Below are 20787 nucleotides of genomic sequence, written 5' to 3'. Positions count from 1 at the left end.
ATCGCTCCGCATTTATATGGGTATGATTTTACACAACCCAAATAAAAAAAATACATATTTGTGCATAGTTAAATATTTGTGGATCATGGTATATATTTGTGGATTGGCTTCTGTGGGTTGCAAATAAGAACTTCCATACAAGTGCCACATAACATGAGGCATGTAACCTTGCAAACTGTCATCCAAATGATGAAAAAATGTTCCTGTGTATTTTGTGACACCACAAAATAAACGATAGAGCATAATATGAAACTCTAAACATTTGTATGTCGTCATCCGATACATATCGTCATATCGCACAGCCATGATTTTTGAATTATAGCATTATAATTATTGATATCGATTAATAGGAAAATAAATAAATTGCAATAAAATATTTTGCCATATCACCCAGTCCGAATGGTAGTAGAGAAATGGACCCCTGCAGGTGATCAGAGGACACTGGGCTGCGTAGAATGAGACGGTTCATCCCCAGAGCCCTGATGGGGCAGTGTGTTGTCCTCCAGGGAGTTACAAGGTTGTACCTGTGTTTGGTCTTCCTGACTTTGCTTTCTCAAAAAACATGGGTCGACTTGGCTAAAAGTGTCTGCTAAGTAACTGCAAATGCCAAGTTCCAGTAGCAATGACGATACGGAATTTCTACGCTTGCAGCCTTTCGCCATCTTAAATATTTGGTCTTATGTATTCATTGTTCAGTAGGGATGTGTGTGTGGGGGAGGGGGGCAATCGATGCCCTTACATGATGAAGAAGGACCAACATAAACAGGCTAGGAGCTGCTCCGGTGCTTTTTTGATCTACTGCTCAGTAACCTCACATGGAAACATGACTTGAGGACGCCAGAGATCTCGGGTTAGCTGACCTGAAACGTTAGGGCTCCGAATGTGCGAGCCAAGATGCATTCCAGGGGTAGCTAATAAATAACAAAAGTAGCTGTGTGAGAAAGTGCGCCGCGTGAACGAATGCGCCGTAGTCGCTTGAAATGCCAACGCCTAGGTTACCATGGGCGTGGGGAGCTGCCCGGGTGCCGTCTGCTTGCTCCGGCACGAATTCCCCGGTGCTGTGCTCGCATCTGAGCTCCTGCGTTGGTGCCAAATGAAGTGTTAGGTCAGCTAATTTTCCCCTTCCAGAGTGGCCCCCCAGAGACCCTGCCTGTTTCAGCTAGTGCATGAACCACGTCTCTGCCACAGTCACCCCCCCCCACAACCTAAGTGTGCTGCAGAACATCAATAGGTAGAACAGTAACCATGGTGGGAGGGATGCACAACGGGAGAGTGTTCAAGAGGTGGTGTAGGTGGGTTGAGGCCAGTCACCAACATGTTGATGCTGCTGCTTTTATACAATTATGAGTCATCACTGGAAGTAATTACACTGGTTTGGGATTAACCTGAGGTTAAAAATGACAGCAAAAAAATATTACGATGCTCTGAGAAGGTAAATGGGAGTGGGGGTCCAAGCATGAAGCTGCAGAAATGTAGGGCATCCATTTAAACTGAAATAAAATCTACGTGGTCTGGATGAGATAATAATGCTTTAACTCTAACGTATATCGAATAATCGCATATTTTATATTTTTTACACACAAACTTAAATGTGGTATAAGATGTATTCATGTTTTTATTTGTAAATTTATATATTTTTACCTTGCTGACAGTGTCTCATGCAATGGGTCCCCATAGGAAGTGTGATCTGTACATTTATTTGTTATATAAACACACTAAATGTCATAAGGCATTTGTAAGGCTTGATGTACAAGATGTTTATAGGAAGCATTCTGTGCCAAACACATTGTTAGAAGCTACACACATTGTCTAAAATTTACCTGTTTGATCTTACCTGGCTATTATTTGAAATATATTTAAAATTTAAAATTTGTTTGCAGTCAGTTGTTACTCTATAGCTGATTGTTTTTGGCTTTATATATAGCTGAATTTCTGACTCATAATATTATCTAGGTCAGGATCAAATTGATACCCAGTAGTGATAATGCCGCACAAACGTTCTGTTTGATCTTTATTGAGGAGTTTAAGTGCCCCTTTCTCACTTAGGAGTGACATACATTTTTTCAGTGTTCTGTCTATATGGTGACAAAAGAATTGGCTAAAGCCACTACTTTGGATTTTATTATAAATTATGTAATATATTAAATAAACACCAAAAAAGCAAAATAGTACAAGTTTAAATGAACTACAGTGTTAGAGCAACGAGTTTCCAAGATCCTGCTCTCGTGTTTCACAGGTACTAAACGGGTTAGCAGGTTAAGCATGTCTAGTAAGATCTCTGTAGGATCAGGGCTGTGTTCTTTTACTCGATCGTTTATTATGAGGCAAGTATCCGCTCCAATTGGACAAGAATGGAGATGCATGTAGGTCTACAGGAAAATCCCGTTATAATGGACTCTCTTATAACGGAAAATCGTCTATAATGGACAAGGTCCGCTGGTACAGGTGTTATGCCGAAAAAGGCATCCCTGCCGTAGAATGCATGCCGGTGTTCTGACGAATTGAGCTTTTAGGGTTTTTTGGGGGGTTAGGGTTAGGGCTATCGATTAGCACTACGGTAGCCTAACTCGACAAAGTAGCTCAGCGACCAATCGGTCATTTAGAGACAGGCATGCATTCTACGGCAGGGATGCCTTTTTCGGCATAACACCTGCCGTGCGCCTTTAAGAACTTGCAGAAAAAGCATCGGATATAGCGGACTCGCATATAAGGGAATTTTGCTTATAACGGATAAACAATTTGGTCCCCAGGGCCGCTTTTAGCTGTAGTTCTGTTCAGCTATAACGGACATGCAGCTCCGCCTACAAGGCGCCTGGCGTGCCGGTGATATCCAGCGCAGGTACGTAGTCGGGATTATTAATAGTCACGCATCAGGTCAGGTGAAGTTGGATTACTACAAGTACGATGTAATAATCTATACCACAACTGTGTCTGCTGGGGTGTGGCATGAGTAAATGGTGTCCTGTAGTTGTGTTCTGGGCATACAGCAAATTAACTCATGGATATAACGGACTTTGGATATAACGGACTATCTTGCCAGGTCCCTTGAAGTCCGTTATAACGGGATTTTACTGTAGTAACATGCATGTAGTACGCCTCTCTATTCATAGCTCAAAAACGTAGGACATTCTTCTCAATAAACAGTCGGTCTTGCAGTATTTTTTTCTTTACTATAGGCTATTCATACTTTTCATAATTAACCATGTTGAAGAAAGTTTATAGCTCAGTTCTTTCTCTGTAATCTAAGTGAATCACTATTCTATGGCTCCTTATCAGATCAACTTAGGCAATTAAAAACTAAAAATGTTAATCATGTTCTGCATAATGGTCACCATTAAACAATGACACAATTGCTGCCCATATCACGGATGCCGGCGATTTGCTGAGCCGCATTTACTCGCAAAGGGCTGCTCTTTTAATTGGTTATATCTTTATGAAGAGATGGGCTGTTATCTCTTAAACAGAGCAAAGGCTATTCAGCATAATTGAAAAATTACATAGCGCTTCCGGAGATAAAGGAGCCCATTTGCTCAGGTGGACCAAATATTTTTCCAAAACTATTGCTATGTTTTATGTGAATTTGAGTGGGAAACTTTTGCTAATAAGATTGGGGGGGGGGAGGATTTCCTCTGTGTGATGTATAAAGCCAGATACAGAGGAAAAGAAATGTACACAACAAATTTATTGATGTAGATCTTGTGTCATTAAGGGAAATGCTGGATCTTTGCTAACAATGCAGTGATTTTTTTCCTAAGCTTTGCCATCCAGGGAAAGTAAAATCATTCAGTTTGGTTTTGCATACAAACGCCTCTGCTTATAGGCAGTATACAGATTATATACAGAGGTTTCGCTGATATTATCAATGTATGGTGTGTAATGAGTGGGTGGGCAGAGCACTTTATTTTTTGTGCATTTCCATTTCCCTCCCTTCATAAAAAGGCACCGGGGACATATTGGAGATGCATATTCAGCACAAGTGATGTATTATTTCCGATGAAGATGAGCAGTGAAATGTGGTCAGTATACTCTACTATTGGTAAGCTACAGTGTACATCCTGATAATGAAAGTTGACATATATATTGATATATATTGCACATTTAAGGTGGAAATGTTGACTCTAATGTATAAACTGCATAACGTCACAGATGTGTCGTATAGTTTTTGTGATGTGGATAGAAATTATCCTCGTTTGGCGAGCGCCATTTGCGATCAAAACAACTGCACCCATCATTGGACTGAAAGACATCCTACCAGTTTTGACTACTTTGTCTCCATATCTGTGAAAACAGAAGACATACAGTCAGATCTCTCTATCTCGGCTGATCTCTGTGGTGTTTAGATTAGCCTGGGAAGTCGAGAAGAACTCATGTGGAGGCGGAAAGATTAGGGAGTCTGAGGAAAGCGGGAGCACGATGGAAATCGCTCAGCTGAAGGGCCGTCTCCTGTGGATGGTCACGGGTATGTCAGAAAAGGCAATTTGGCTGCGAAGCTGGAAACGTCAAACTGTCCCTCTTGCTGGTATGCCTGACTCTTTATGGTGTGGTCCTCAAGCAGCCTTTAGTGCTCCAGTTAATAGGTCTAGTCTGCCTGCCAAGCAGGTGTCTTACGCTCCGTATGCCTCAAAGATCTAGGCAAAGCCAAGATAAAATCTGCGATTTCCTGCACAGCCAGATAAATAACAGCTAATGCCAAGTTACGTTTGTCTGGTTTCACTGGCACTGATGCCTGTTGGATGTCTTCTGGTTCCTACTCATTGTTCAATTCTTTCATCTAAAATGTAGCATCCTAATGAGTCAACTACAAAAAAAGAAAGAATTCAGTATCCAAAAGTGTAGATGAAGCAGAGCAATCACAATATTTGTCTAACAATATAAATTGCTAACATGGACCTCTGCCTTGGAGTATACTAGTACCATGTATTGTGAAATACCTATCCAGCAATGTTCCAAAGATACCTGAGATTAAAAAAAAACAGTTTGAAAGAGTTCTAAAGTGGTTGAAGAAGTGGAATTGAATTAAAAAAAAACCTGAAAGTCTTTTACGAGATTCCAAAGTTAGACTGTGCAGTTTTTTAACTGCAAAAAAATCGATGTATGCTACTTGAGTTGAATTTTTTGTGGATGTTGGAACTAGACCTCTTCTCCAGTGGATCATCGTTGAAGGATTTGAAGTGTTCCCATCCTCACTGCACTGTCTTAGAAGAATCCTTAATAGTTATTTTTCAAGGTCAGACTTCTTTGAACATTACCTGCAAGTCGCTGGTTTTGTACACTATTTGCACGGTGTAACATGGCCAGAGGCATTCAGTCGGCCTTTTTCTTTCTTTCTGTCTACACTGTTAGAGTTGTTTCATAAATCCACTGGCTTTTTTCCAGTGAGACTCATTAATTTATAAATTTAACTGCTGTGTCTTCAAAGGGGCTGGATGTTTAATCAGTTTAGGACAACTCTGAGAGGAAGGGTGGTGATAAATAAAACTAACAATTATTTATGTCCCCCAAACACTAGAAGTAGGAAATAAAAAAATAAAACAGCCAGAAAATAAAATAAATGGAAAAAATGAAATTAAATAAATTGGGTCATGCCCAAATGTTCACGTGACACAACTTTCTAGGTGGACAGCTAACAAAAATGTTGAGCTGTAATTAATAACATTAAGAATACGCCTGACACTTATTTGCTAGGCACTGTCTTAGATTAACTGTGAGTGAATTCAGTGTGTGAATTTGTCTTGAAGATGTGCATCTGGGTTCGGATTTAGCCCACCTGTGAACACTGTGGGCGGGGAAAGATACAGATGAAAGTTTGACTGTGAATCTTAGGCGCTGTGGCTCGATTGAGTTTAGCTCCTTTGCTGTCATCTTATTCTTTATATATGGTTGATCTCCGGATGCTTCTGAAAGTCCCTCTCTCTTTGTGATCTGCCTGGCTTTTCTTACATTTCTCTCTGTTTACTAAGCAGGAACCCCCACAGCCCACCTCTCTGCATATGTTCCCTTTTTAGTACCAATGCTAGATGAGAGAAAAGCAACATTCTGTTTCTGGGATGGCCACAGGTGATGAATGAAATGAGATCATGAGGGCGGGCAGCTGGTGACAATGATCTTGTCCCGCTAAATCGTCATTACTCCAGTTTCCTGTTCACGTTGAGGACGATGGTAATTTCTCTTTGGGTGCTTACATTCTGGCTGGAAAACTAGAGGGAACCACGTTGTTGTGCTTTAATTTTGTTCATTCCTTCTGTTACTTTCTAGTCAAGGTTGCAGTTATTAGAAGTGAGAGAGGCTGAAAGAGAGTCCTTTGTAGGGCACTCGCTATCCCACACTAAGGGCTGCGTTACTATAAAGTTAAACATATTGTAGCATTTCATTGCAAAATAAAATGAATGTTCTTTTAAACCTTTTAATAAAGATTGTTTTCTGCCATTGACACACTTTACAAATCCGCACACCAAGAGAGAGACAGCCCTCCAAATGCTGCCTTAAATGGCCTCCCTCAGTGGTGGCAACCCCCAGGTTATAAAGTCATTCTGCCCCCTAGGGAGACCACCTGGAACTGCAAGAACAATAGCAACAGCAACAAGGACCTTCTTAAAATACTGCCCTGGCACTAACCAAGAGCGGGATGCCACAATATTTCTTTTATGTTCTGTTTGTTTGTTTATTTATTTATTTGTTTGTTGGGGACATGCGAACTCCACACAGGGTGCTTGGGTGCCCTGGTTTAAATGATTTTTTCTGGCAAATGTTTTTGGTCTGGTGTGTGTGGTGATGTGTGGATTAGCAGGCTGAACCTCTGTGCGTTTGATCAGAAGATTGGCAGTTGGGGGGCCACAGCAGAATAATCACATGACCGTGGACCCTTGAGCAAGGCCCTTAATCCCCCCACCCCAGGGGCGCTGCACGCTCGCTGGCCCTGTGCTGTGACCCCCAAGCCTGCTCTCAAGTGTCTCATGGAGAGCGAGATGGGGCAGGCGAACAGAGAATTTCCCTAAGGGGTATTACTGAGGTGTCGCTATTCTATGTATTACAGGAGACCCTCAGCAGGAGCTGCTGTAAATTGAGCTAATTAAAAGTTTGTGGAGACTACAGATCACGAATGGATGTGTTTCTATTCTCTCTATTTTATTCCTTGATTGTGTGTTTTGTCCTTCAAGAAAAATAGAAAACAGATCATTCATGCAATCATGAATAATTAAGAACCTTCACGCTCATCAAATTGAAAATGCTTACCTATGGAAGTAATTAATTTTTTTTAATCATTTATTTTGACGAGGACCAGTATAGTTTCTTATCCTAAAATAAGCTCTTTAAACAATGACCCTATCACATGGATAAGTGATTGAAAGATTGATGGATGTGTCTGAAAGATTAAATAAATGGCAAGACTGTATTTTGAGAGATCACACTCAGTTAACTTTTTATCTTTAATATGACATGCTAATGTAGCTGCAAATGATTACTTTTGTTGTTTGTTTGTAAGAGATCTGTTAATATTTATTGTCAAGTAAATAAACCGTTATCTTTATCCAAGATGCGATAGATGACCTGGCGTCTCCGGCCCTGCCAGGAGCAGAACAATATCAGTGTAAGAGCTGAAAAAGTTGTTGGTCTTCCCTCTTGTATAAACTCGTTTATCTCCTAGTTTAATTCAGGGAAAACCGCGCATAAAAAGTAGGGCATGAAAAGTCCCGAAGGCTTTGAGCATATACTTTGCATGTATTAATCAGACAGCAAGAGAGGCAAGAGGGAGATTATTCTCACGGTTACTTCTTGTAATATTCAGCGAGTAAGATGAAAAAGATAAATGCTGCACAGCTGGGCATTTAGACAGGAGAATTGAATTCTCCCGCCTTAGTTTAGTAAGAAATATCTTTTTTTGTTTGTTTGTTTGTGAGATTTACTTTTTTCCCGTTGTTTGGCCCGTTATTTTGAGCACCGGCAGGGGCGGAGAGAGGGATGTGGGAAGAAAGGAGTGATGTGAGGTGAGAGAGAGGCAAGTTGCGAGAGTCCGTCCCACAGTTCCGGCATGTCCCGCGGTTTAGCGCACAAGGGATAATAATACCGGAGCTGGAAGACGCGTCGGGAAAATGCTTTTCTTCCAGGCTATTTTACGGAGAAGGACGTTTAAAGGTACCCGATGCGTCATTGCCGACTAAATGCAAATCGCGGCAGGCTGTTATGACAGTGCTGTGTTGGCATTTTACCGTGATATGAACCTGGATGCTTAAACATTCTGTGGGGGCCAAATGCACTTAATACGGGATGAATGTGTGTGATCAGCCTGTGACACGCCCATGAATGATCAAACTAGCGATGGGTAGGCAGGGTTGTATAGGCATTTATCATAATCCGACATGGATACTCCGATTTGGCGATTTCATTGGGGGACTTAAGTATATCGTCGTGTCTGTTCTTGGGGTTATGAAGATCAATAAACAATACTTAGTAAGACGCGCTAGATTGCAGCAATCGCCTGGGGGAAGCTTGAATAGTCGTTGCAGGTGCTTGAGAGTAATAAGCGAAAATATGACACGATAATCATGCTAAGACTTTCTGTAGACTTACCGACTTTCATGATGTTTAAAATAAGTGTTTCACGTAATTCGCATGTGACTACTTCTCAATTAAGGAAGGCACCTGAAGTTTTTAACATGAAGTTTGACGTCAACTGTTTTAATGGGCGTCATTCAGTGTATAATATTTTAAATAACATTGTGCTACAAAATAAAACTATGTACAAAGAAAAAATATGAAAAATGTTCTTTTTTTTAAAAAAATCTTTAAGTGCATCAGGCTGACACTGGGTAACAATGGGTAGCTACAACCTGCCTCCTGTTGGTGAGAGAACGTTTACAGTTTGGGGGTGGAGGGTTCGTGTCCTTGGTCAGATGCGTCAGTGAAGAGTAGTAATATTTTACATTGAATTGTAGAAAGAGAAACACGAATAAACGTACAGATTTAATTGTCTATTTAATTATCTGAGAACGCCTGTGTTTACGTAATCAATTAACAACAGACATGCCCAACTTCAGAATATGAGTGTTCTCTTATTGAATGTGAGCTGCATTATCTATTGATTGTAATCGAGGCATGATGAGGGGGCATGACTTGCATTGACTGATTGTTCTTTTGTTTATTTTAATGTCAGTCTTTGATAGAATTAAAGATTTGATGATATACATGGTATAATGCAGAGGTTGTCAACTGGTTTAGCTTCAGAAGTTAGATTATTCTTTCAGGATAATTCAGGATTAAAGTTGTGAACATGGAGGGGGGTTGTTTGTTTTAAACCACACACTCCATGACCCACTTTAGGTCTCATCGCACCATTTCAAAAGGTTAACCAAAATACGTTGCCTAATGCTTAATTGCTTGCATCCTTTCCCCCATCAGCTGCGAGCTGGGATGTTGTATTTATAGTGCATTGCTAATACACGCAGCAGTTGAGCTGATAGCCACAAGAATGCAGTGTGGCTCTTCCGCTTGTGCTGAGGAACGCTGTCTCTGGTGTATAATGCGTATTCACACGTACTGTCACTAACAAACCTGCACTTCAGCTTAATGAAGATCATTGCATTCATTCTGTCTGTGCCGTGTTAGTCTGAAAAGCCACATATGTAAATATGCCTACGAGTGGATGCCAGTCTGCATATTGGCTTAAGTTATTACCTGGCTTTTTTGCTGATTGTGAATGACTAATTTCGTTTTTATTTGCGGTGTCAAAAGAGGTCTTAATGCAGAGATTGTGTGTGCATTTGTCATAGATTTAGAAGGGAATCATAACAGTCTTATTTTCCTATGCACCCTTTAATTAAGCAATTTAAATAGGGAAAAAATCTGGGCATATTGTAATACTGATTTTTGTTTACATTTCAAACACAATTTGCTGTGTGAGCTCGTGGGAATTTTTCAGCACAAGAGAACATGGCTGGAGTTTGTGAAGGAGTTTTTTTTTTAATGGAGATGTTTTGCAGTTGTCCTAAATACATCGACTTAAAAAGCTGCAGTGAAGCTCCTTTAATCTTCTGTGCAAGTGGAAACACTTAAACGCATTTCACGTTAAGCTGGGAGGTTGCTGGTTGGAACGGAGGAGCTTCCTGGAGTGTTTCGGAAATATCTCTCTCCTGGGTTTTGGCAGATTGAGTTATAATGTTGTTTTAATATTAATTCTGAGTCAGGCGAGATGGAAATTGGGAATGTGCTTGCCATCTCCTCCACCTACAGATCTTTTCATGGAGCAGATCAGTAAATCCCGATGAGTGGTTCCCGTCGTTATTGTTACACATTCCGAAAGTATAAGTTGCATCATTGAGTGTATTTTGAGAAGGCTGCATTTAGACATATTTAGGAAATGAATATGAAGACTTGTGCGCTCGATTTAGCCTCATAGTGCTTGGTTTGCATGACACTGCTATTTACTGCGTGCGTCAAAATCTTGTGCATCGTCAGTATGAAGCTAATTAGGTTTTGAGTGCGATTCACGCTGCATAGGTAATAATGTGCTATAATCCGTTGTCCTTGTTTATTGTCACCGTTTCAGTGGCTATTAGTGCGTTTATTTTTGTTTTGGCCTGAGGGTGATACATATAGACAGACGTGACATTGATTTCTGCCTTTTGGTTTAGTTGTTTCCGTGTGATGCTTCTCCCCGTTGCCGTGACAAGTCGCTAGTTGTTCTCGCACGCCGCCCCTGTGTTTCTGCATCAGGGAAGCGGGATACAGGGAGCGAGGTCAGACTCAGTGGGGCTCATTGTCAATGCCAGCACTCCTGGGGTGGCACGGGAGCCTCGCAGAGCCGGCGCACGCTGTGCAGGGATGATTAATTTGAAGACAGCACTTCCCGCTGCAGTACATATGCTGTACAGCATACATCTCTATTATACCTCATCTCTGAGCCGATCACATGATTCTGCTGCAGTGAGATACGAGTGGGCCCAAACAGATCGCCTGGCCATCCAATGGAGACAGACAAATTTTAACCAATCATTAGTGATTTGATAGAATTTTTTGCCCCCCCCCCCCCCCCACACACACACACACACACACACACACACACACACAGTGGTTGCCAGCCCCGTCCCCCCATGTCAGCTGACAATTTTTACCCACTTGGGGATCCCCCAAGCCCTCTGACACAATGATGTCCTCCAAACATACCCAAATTCCCACCCTAGCGTCCTGGTCCACCCTGTCCAACCCTATTGACCGCCAATCTCCAGCTGATTTCCTTAGCAGGACAGCGTTTGCTCCTGCAGCTCTTCAGCTGGGTCATCTGTCACTTTTTGCCAAAATCCGCACCGCCGTCTGTCTTCACATACCTGTGATTCGTGCCTTATTTTAGGCTGGAGGTTCCTTGCACTTTTGCCCAAAGGACACTTTCACGGGTCACTTATAACAATGTAGTGTATTTGTCACTTTGTGACCTCTAAGGCACCTTTATTCTTTAAAGCAGTTTTTCTCAACCCAGTCCTCTGGGATCCCCAGATGGTTCAGGAGCTGGGAGGGAGCAAAAACGAGGACTGTCTGGGCCCCCCGAGGACCGGACTGAAAAACACTGCTTTAAACTGTAAAGATCAGCTTTTGCAGAACTGTGTTGTACCAAAGATACTGCGCTGCACCCTTGCCTCTGGAGATTTGTCCTAACTCCTGATGAATCGGGTTTCTCTGTTATCATTTATGAGGACTGTCCAGGGATTTGGGGAAAGATTAGTTGATATGTTGCTCAAATTTTGAAGCCTAAACCTAAAGGTCACTACTGGTTATAAGTCCGTTCTCCTCTGGTTGTTCTTAAATGATTTGTGGTTGCGGTGTACAGATGGAGTCTTGTTTTTGCCGGTAGGAAGAATTCTGCATTCAGTGCCGTATGCCATGTTGGGGAACATCATGTGTTTATCTGGAGAGCTCACACTTTGATCATGAAAGTGTTCGCTTGTAATAATTTGCAAGGAAAAGAAATGTACTTAAACTCTCAGCAGGCCTACAGCTAAACAAGTGAAGCTTTTGATACATTAAAGCCTTTGGTGAGGCTGCAGAGTATCGATTCGAAACATATTCGGTTTACTCATTTGTTCCTTTGTACCATTGTGTGTTCAACTTCTATGGCTTTGAACTTATTTTGCAATTTAACACCTTTACAACAGCCGGTTTACTGGCCTTCTGTGAATGTGTATATTCCTTTTAAAGTTTACTGATATATATTAGCAGCTTGCCAAAAAAAATAAAAAATACATGCAGATGTGTTCTGAGACCAAATGGGAATTGTGAATCAGTATTTCATAACAAGATCAGGGATGCAATAATGATGTAATCAAACACACAATGGACTCAGATTTAAAGAACAGAAGATTCTAATGTAAATTACAGACCACATGCAGAGCTGAAAGATGCTTGTCAGAAGGGATGCTGGAAATCTGTGGAAATCACGCAATGGTTTCGAAATTAGATTTTTGCACGTCTCTGTACGTTGCAGTCAGTTGTCTCCAGAAGGCTCATCCCTTATGCATTGTCTCAGCAGGCCTCATCTTCCCGGCTGAGCTTCGACGGATGTGGAGTTGAAAAGAAGAGGGGTTGAGGACATACTTTGAAGTTCTGGCTGGCTGCTGGTGCCGGTGGCCAAACGGGCTGAGCTAAATGCTGGAATAACAGGAAGAAGTGCCGTTTATGGTGCACATGGTCAGAAGAGGCTGCATGCTTCTCTCGTACTCTGGGGGAAAGAGGCACGCGCAAGAATGCGTTAAAATGAACGTGTTTTGCTGAGGATTTGAAGATTTTGTCGTTAGCCATGTTTGCGGTGTAGCTACAAGACTCTTTGTGTTAACCCCACCATGCTTAACATTAACATCTGAATCTGATATTTCAACAAAACAGAAGACATGATCTATGTCATGTGCCGCTAACATGCTTTGCTCATGGTGTTGATGATGAAAGAGGAGTAGCAAAGTTATGGATCAAGTTGACTAGAACTTCAAAAATCAGTCCTGCCAGTTGAGTACAGCAGGTACATTGAGCATGTTGGATGCAGCCTAGTGTGACACTGCATTCACTGACACCTGAAATGACACACAGCTAAACTGAAGACACAGTTAGTCAATGATTGGCAGCAAAGGGCATTTTGATGGATGTGCCCACCCTGGATGTGCCACTCTGATGCATGAGTGGTGGAGGATCAGTGTCTGGAAGAGCATGACCCCCCCTGGGAAAATGACCACATGCATGCCTACCCCAACACTGTTTCAAAGTAACTTAAGCTTTAAAACATGGTGACACCAGTCTTCATTATGTCATTTTCTAATGTGGACAGAAATGAAATAGAAACATTTTGACTCAATATTATGAAATTTAATGGATGGAATGTGGATGATTGCCTGGTGGGCAGCGGGTCTTGATATCAAGTAATGCTAAATACTAGGGCTGTCAATCAATTAAAACAATTAGTAATCACAAAGTAAAAAAGTAATTGCAAATTTTGCAAAGAATTAATCTTGATTAATTTCAATTAAAACCTTCTTAAGACTAAAGCTTGTCATAATGCACATTTAAATGTAAAATCAGTCACCAAACTAATGTAGAATAATCACAAAGGATGTATATTTCAGATATAACAATGTAGTAGGTCATGAATGACAGCAGTACAAAAAAGTGTCTCTTGCAATCATTTATATGGTTTATGTGGTTGCCTCATAATGCACTGCGCGATGACATCGTTAATTGCCTTAATCGCATTAATAGCGTTAATTGAGTTAATTGTGGTAATTCATTTTAACTTGTTAAATATTTTAAATTAATTGCAGTGATTAATGCCTTAATTATGACAGCTCTCCTAAAATACCTAATGACCTTCTTTGATAGTGGGCTTGGCATTTACTGACCATGTGGTAATGTTGTTCATTGAGGACGTTTAGTAAATGATGAATAGCAGATTCAAAACTGGATGTTTCCCTTCCGTCAACTAGCACCTTATTATAGTTCAGTTATTATTGGGTGGGCTTGTTGACATTGACATTTTCAGTGAGCTTCCAGGGAGGGAAGTCCGAACCGGCCAGTTGATAATGCGGCTGATGATACAAGCTCACCATGAATGGCTCTCCTGATTCCCCTACAAGAGTTCAACCTGCAAAAAACACCATCATGTTTTGATTACATCCCCAGATAGGCAGACTGCCACTGCTGAAGCATGCTCATGTCTCTAATAGCATGGTCCTTGTTGTTTTCACCGGAGAGCAGTAAGCCTTTTTAAGCTCCTTTCGGGTAAACGGGTGGCAGGCACTGCCACCAAGAGGAAGCATAGTTAGCCCTGCCATCAGCCCTTTTCTGTGGGAGGACATTCTCCTGTCCCCATATTGTGCATAATTAGTAAAGAAACTATGCTGCCAACTGCATAAATCACTAGCTGGGCAATAATGGGTGTAATCGCTCTGTAATTGCTGTTGAAATGGTATGTCGTTAGCTCAGGGGTCAGCCCAAATGAATACTCTCATTCTATGCTTGCTTTTTGGCTGAGCAAACATGTGGCAAGCTATTAAACATGCATAGATCTTTATTTAAAGGACTCCAAGCCCATTTTATTTCCATGATTTTATATAGAATTATTTACCATTAAGAACCGTTTCAGGAATGTAAAGGGTTTAATCTAGAAGAGCTGGAATTGCATAGCTACCAGTCGCATTTTCCTTAAGAAGTGGGTTGCGTGTATTGTTTACGGTATGCTTTATCAAGGAATTGTTTCATTGCTGATGTTGGGTCAGTCCAATCACATCATCTTATTGTGTTTCAATAGTCAATGGAAATATAAGGACTTAAATGATGCTTTTAGGAAAACAATGGTTAATTAGCAAATTTGTGATTAATTGCATTCTATTGAAGCTATTGGTTGTATGTTAAAGATGCTCTTCAAGACATGAACCTTAAGAGAGCACAAAGTGTACAAAGATGGTGGCTTCCCCTTGACTGCCAGCAAGCCTGATTCTGACATTCAACTAAATTAAAAGATTACCATTAGCTAAAACGTTTCCTACTACTGTTGGCTGTGTTTCTTGTTCTTCTTCCGAAGGAGAATCTTTACGTGAAATTATGGGTTTATGTGGTTCTGTCCTAAATTAAGAACACCTGATGGCTCCTAAAATTGACCATTGAAGTCAGTGCATTTGTAATTGTTAATCTGTCTCTAAGCAACGGGTAGGTGGCGCAGTTGAGTAGCCTGCACTCACCTCCACCATGTCCTCAGATGTCCATACAAGTATCATCTTCAGCCACCAGTACTCAGGAAGGTCCAGCAATTTTCAGTCCCCTGCTGAAGTTGCCCCTATTGTCAAAACCACAGTGATCTCCTATAGCCATGGTAGCCAAAGTTATGGTCATTTAAGCCTGCGTCATTGAGGTTTTCCACAAAAGAATCACTGGATGTTAGTTGCTTAAGTCAGGAAATTATTATGTACTTTCCCTATACTTCAAAGTAAAGGTTTGGTAAATTACATTGCAGGTGAAAACCATTTATTTAAAAATTGGACCAAAGAACAGTTTTCTTTTTAAATAATGTAAACTGATTAAATGTTTTGATAATGCTTTACATTTACTCCACCCTTGTTATGCATTCACATACATTAATAAGCATTATTTGATTACAATGATTGTTATTATTATTATACAGTGTTTGTTGTTAATGTTTATTAAAGCTCTTAAGGGATGTTAGGATGTTAAGGTATATTTACATGCTGTTCTATACATGCATTATGACGGTGCAGTTAATATAAAGCATTACCAATCATTTTAAGCACTAATTTTCTTTCTACACTTTAGTTCTGGCAGATCTGATTTGATTCTTACAGGCTTTTGTCACAGTCTCTGTTTTTGATGTCTGTCCTTTTTTAAATTCTCAATTTAAATTCAGTTGCTTCCTTGGTATAATTATATTCTCTGTTACAAGTAAGAGACACAAACTTCTTTTGCAAATCCTTTTTCAAGAATTTGTCAACGTCATTTTTAATTACTCTGGGTTTTCACTCTTTCTACATTCTAAGAAGACATGCACTGGCAGGCTATAGTTTTTTCATATAACTTCAGTGCTAGAGAGCTTCAATAATCACAGAGATTTCTTGGTGGGTTTCTTAATGGATGCATTGTCATCACCTTTCAGCAGGAGAATATCAACAATGAAACTGACATATGAGTCAGTTTTTGTGTATGATATAATATAAAATATTTATCATTGGAGCTTTGAGCCTGGTGAATTGTTTCAGGCCTGATTAATTAAATGTTAAGGCCATTTGTATAATAAATGACAACTAAAATAAGCATGTTGACCTTTACAAAAGCATTTAGCATATTTACTTTTTTAATTTGAAAGTATTTTATCAAATTCAGTTGGCTTGCCATTGTTATTTACTTTGTGTTATGTTTTCGGAATTAATGGTATTGTACTGTAGTATAAATGTCAATACAATGAGCTTATGAGGGCTCATTGGGCCTTACTGGACATGCTGTGGACAATATATTGATCAACTAACTCTGAAAGAGCTATATTCTGTATCCCTGAGTGACAAGGGACTGAAAAATTTAAACATAATTGGATTTATCTGGGTTGGGGGCCCAATATGACATGCTTTCATGGGGCCTAAAACCTCTAGTGGCTCTCTTGAAGGGGGGGGGGGGGGTTAGTGTTGCACTGCATTTGTAATCCTCACCATTACAAATGGGATAAATTCAAGGGTAATGGGCAGCTATTTTCTCAAAATAAGAGTATTGCAAATTTACCTTCAAATACTAACAGTTCAATTAATGACTAAAAGAATGCAAGCTATGCTCTACTTGCTAAATATGTCTTTATTTCTGGCAGGGAAATTTCTGGCATAATTAATAGCTGTCAGTTGCTGTGACCCGCCTGCACTTCTCTGTCTCCAGAGCAGTGAGCACAGAGCTGTGTTGTGGAGTCCTCACTGTAACTCACGGGGATTAATTACCACTTTTATTAGGATTCGGATTACATGCAGAAGTCCGGGGGATACTTTCTAAAATCCCTTGAAAGAGCTTTAAAAAAGGAAGATTGATCCCCTATGAACATGCCACTACCCGCCAATCTGTTCAGAATGACCAGCAGAAGAAGCATCATTATTCGTGTGTGTATGTGTGTGTGTGTGGTCAAGGTATACCTTACCTTGTGGGGACCAAATGTCCCCACAACGTGATGAATGCCCATTTTTTTTACCTTATGTTTCCTGGTCCCCATATGGGAAAACACTGTTTTATAAAAATCCGTGACTGAAATGAAAAAACTAAAAATGCAAAAACTTTGGTTACTTATGGTTATGGTTAGGGCTGGGTAGGGGTTAAGGTTGTCATAGTTAGCATTAGCATTTTTCCCGTATAAATGAATGAGCGGTCCCCAAAAAGATATGAGATATGATTACACGACTGTGTGTGTGTGTGTGTGCGTGTGTGTGCGCGTGCATAACTACTTATCCAGTATGGAGTCACAGAGAGCCTATCCCAGGTAGCACAGCACATCAGGAATGGGACGGCACGCTCAAACACACACACACAGACCCTGACTCACCAAACTGCATGTTTTCAGACTGCAGCAAGAAACCGGTGCAAGCATGGGGTGTGAAGTTTCAGGGCTACCCACCCAAGTGCATATATATGTCATAATTCTCACTACTCAGTACTAAGGTTTTAGTGACTTTAATTGGCAAAGTCACTAAATAAAAATTCGACACAAGTATACTTTGTAAAATCTGTACACAATAACAGTCCTTCACTGCTGTACTTGTTGCAAGCATCTGCTGCATTGGGTGAGTTTTACTGTCAGCCTTTCTTGAGATCAACATGTTTGTCAAGTTGACAAACTTTATTGTGCTATCGTTTTAAGCAGGTGGATGCTATGAAGACAAATCCGTGAATATGGATGCTAGGCTTCTATTTGCACTATAAGAAAACTTTTGCCATCAGTTGGGTTGTGTTTTTGTTTCGATGTTGAAACTGCTAATTATTTGAGTGCTGCTGTACAGCGTGTTCATGGGCAAGCTGAACCAAGATGGGCCGTGTTATTTAAAATCCCTACCCTGGGGCTGGGCTGCGCGTAATTGGGATTCTCTCAATAAAAAAAGACATCTGTTCATCTGAGGAAAAGCAGGGAAGACAAAGAGCCCCAATCATAATCATAGGCCTTTGAGGATACCTTGGACATATACTTAAGGCTCATTTCAATGAAAATCGCTCGATGTAAAAAGAATCTTGTCAAGAATTAACGTGTGCATTTCTGCATGCGTACGTGTGAAGAATTGCAATATAAAGCTATTGTGATAATATTTGAAATATTCATCATGTTGTTCTTGTTTCTAGCATTGATTGGTGTAGCTGTGGGTGTAAAATCCACCAGCTTTATGGATCGCGATAAATGTGTGTCCTTGCTCATTCTGTCAAACAATGTATTGAAGAGCTTAAAAAGTATTTTAGGAATATCATCCTTGATATTAATGCGATAAGCTTCAGGCTAACATTGTGACAAGTGTTACTGTTATGGAAGATGGATGGATGGATATATGTGGGTAACTGGATGACACTTCTATGGTGTCGTTCTTTGTCTTGACCTACAAAATCCAATTGTAGTTTTTTTTTTATCTCTTTGAATGAAGTGGTGCAAGTCAATGATGACTTTCTCCCGTGAAATTTCAGAACTTCAATGGCCTACACCTGCTAGATATCATGCAGAAAACACACTTTAAAAAAAAAAAAGACTGTCTTACTCTGATACCTTCTCCCATTCATGTTTTGAATGTGCAAATGTGCAACTTGGAAAAATAGCCTGTATCATGGTTCTCAATAGTGGAAGAGGGGAAATCTTTTAGAAAGCTATTTGCATGTCAAGTACGCCGTGTGCGTTTGAAACTTTAGAATCCCGCTGATTCCTTAATGACGGTTCCCCTCTCTGCGCAAGCAGTCATTAAACCACACGAACAGCAAGGATGCCTTAAATTGGAACATTTATAAACAATTCATAGAAAATGTTTTTTCTTGTCGAGATGTTTTTCTCCATTAAGAGGTTAATTAAACGATTCATTTGGATTAATGGAGGTAATATATGAGGTAGAACAAGGGATGGACATACATTGTCCACATTCGGGGTATAATGAAAGATATTTAGCGAACAATTGCTTTCGTGTTTCTTTTTTCACGCCAAGGAAGCTTGTGAGCAGGATAGTTTGGTCAAGTGTGAATGTGATCTCCTGGTGTGAGCTAATTAGTGGCTCGATACGGGGAGGTGGGTGGGATGGCTGGGAGGGATGGGAGACTTCTCGTATCCGCGGCTGATCAGCATGGGGCAGGGCTTTAAGCCGGCTGGCTGCTCTGTAACGGTCCCCCTTTTCATTAGACTTCCTTCAGGGTCAGTAAAAGGAAATGTAAAGGGTGACTGAGCGAGACGGCTATCTCCTCGCTGAAGCTGATTGGCTCTTTTATGAGCCTGGGGATGTGTTCAGTCTAAGTGACAAAGAAAGTCACTAATTAGCATGAACAAAACACTGTGGGGAAAGGAAAGGGGAGGACTCTCAATTTGGTTGTTTTGATGCTTTTTTATATATATATTTTGTTGTTTTCCCCTCTCCACTGCTGCTGTTTGATAAGATTACATGTAATCCTCGTCGTTAAAGCTGACGGAAGTTGGAAAAGGTTTCTCCCATGTTCCAGATGAGCAGTGTCACCCGCGTCCCCATACCTACCACGACTCAGTCAAGTCCTCAGCATCCTCAGTATTTTTTCTGCAACTCCAATGACCATGAGCCATTACGGGACACACCTAGGAAGGGCTAACACTTTCAACTTTGGTATATTTAAAAAATCCTGACTACGGCCTTGGGCACTGGCCTGGTTCCTCATCGCCTCACTCGGACGTGCCCCTCCGCCCCTCAGCCCCCATCCATTTCTGACGGGTGGCAGGGAGCCTTGTGGAATTTCTCTTCTTCCGTTTCTTCTAAACAAATCAGCAGTGTCATGGCTGCAAGGAGGACGGGTGTGTGTGTGTGTGTGGGGGGGGGGGGGGGACACATCTCGAGGCTGTGATGATTGTATTGTAGCTTCATTATAATTGACTTGCTTTATATGTGTGCATGTTGGCTGGATACGGGAATTTACATTTAAATCTAAATGGAGAGCAGGGTAATCCAATTTTTATGCTCCACTGTGCATTTTTCTCATAAGTCAAATTTAATTTTTACTGGTTATGAGTCATGGCCGCAGTGTGTGTATGTGTGTGTATATATATATATATATATATATATATATATATATATATATATATTAGTCATATAGACTCTTGTATGATCCATACATACATCCATTCATCCATCCATCCATACATACATCCATCCATTCAACCACCTCCCATAACAGCTTATCCAGGACACAGTGCTATAAATGTAAATGATAAACTTTAAATTATGGAAAACATATTACAAAAGATAGTAACATATGTTTTTATGGTGTAACGGATTCAGTGAGTAACTGTAAGTAGGTTTTTTTTTTTTTTTTTAAAAAAAAGAGAGAGAGAGAGAGAAAATTGTAGCATCAGAGGCTTAGATTTGCATAGGAAATCATGGTGATCATTGCTCCTCAGCAGATGTTGGAGAGGGACAGGCAGCGCTCTCGCCCAGTGCCAAGCACAAGGCTAAAATATCTTATATCACTGGTCCACTGCCCCTGTCCTTACCCCCCCCCCCCCCCTTGGAATTAATTAGTCATGGTCTAAAATATGCAGTGCTTTTGAAATCAATTGAGTATTCAGGACAAGAACTC

The 20787-nt window shown here is 40.6% G+C and overlaps 1 protein-coding gene across 4 annotated transcripts in view; it reads left to right on the top strand.

The window, feature by feature from the left end:
* Nucleotides 1-20787, top strand: part of grip2b (glutamate receptor interacting protein 2b) — a 243907-nt gene that overhangs the window by 30368 nt on the left and 192752 nt on the right. The window contains exon 1 of one of the 4 annotated variants that reach the window (XM_072715499.1): nucleotides 7961-8133. The exons of the other annotated variants lie outside the window; for them this stretch is intronic. Coding sequence (XP_072571600.1) covers nucleotides 8091-8133 — 43 coding nt within the window. The 5' untranslated portion in view covers nucleotides 7961-8090. Of the gene's footprint in view, nucleotides 1-7960; nucleotides 8134-20787 lie in introns of those variants that run through there. 4 annotated transcript variants of the gene reach the window in all.

This window comes from Paramormyrops kingsleyae, chromosome 8 (genome assembly GCF_048594095.1).
Source record: "Paramormyrops kingsleyae isolate MSU_618 chromosome 8, PKINGS_0.4, whole genome shotgun sequence".
Lineage (NCBI taxonomy): Eukaryota > Metazoa > Chordata > Actinopteri > Osteoglossiformes > Mormyridae > Paramormyrops > Paramormyrops kingsleyae.
This window is presented reverse-complemented; position numbering and strand designations above follow the sequence as displayed.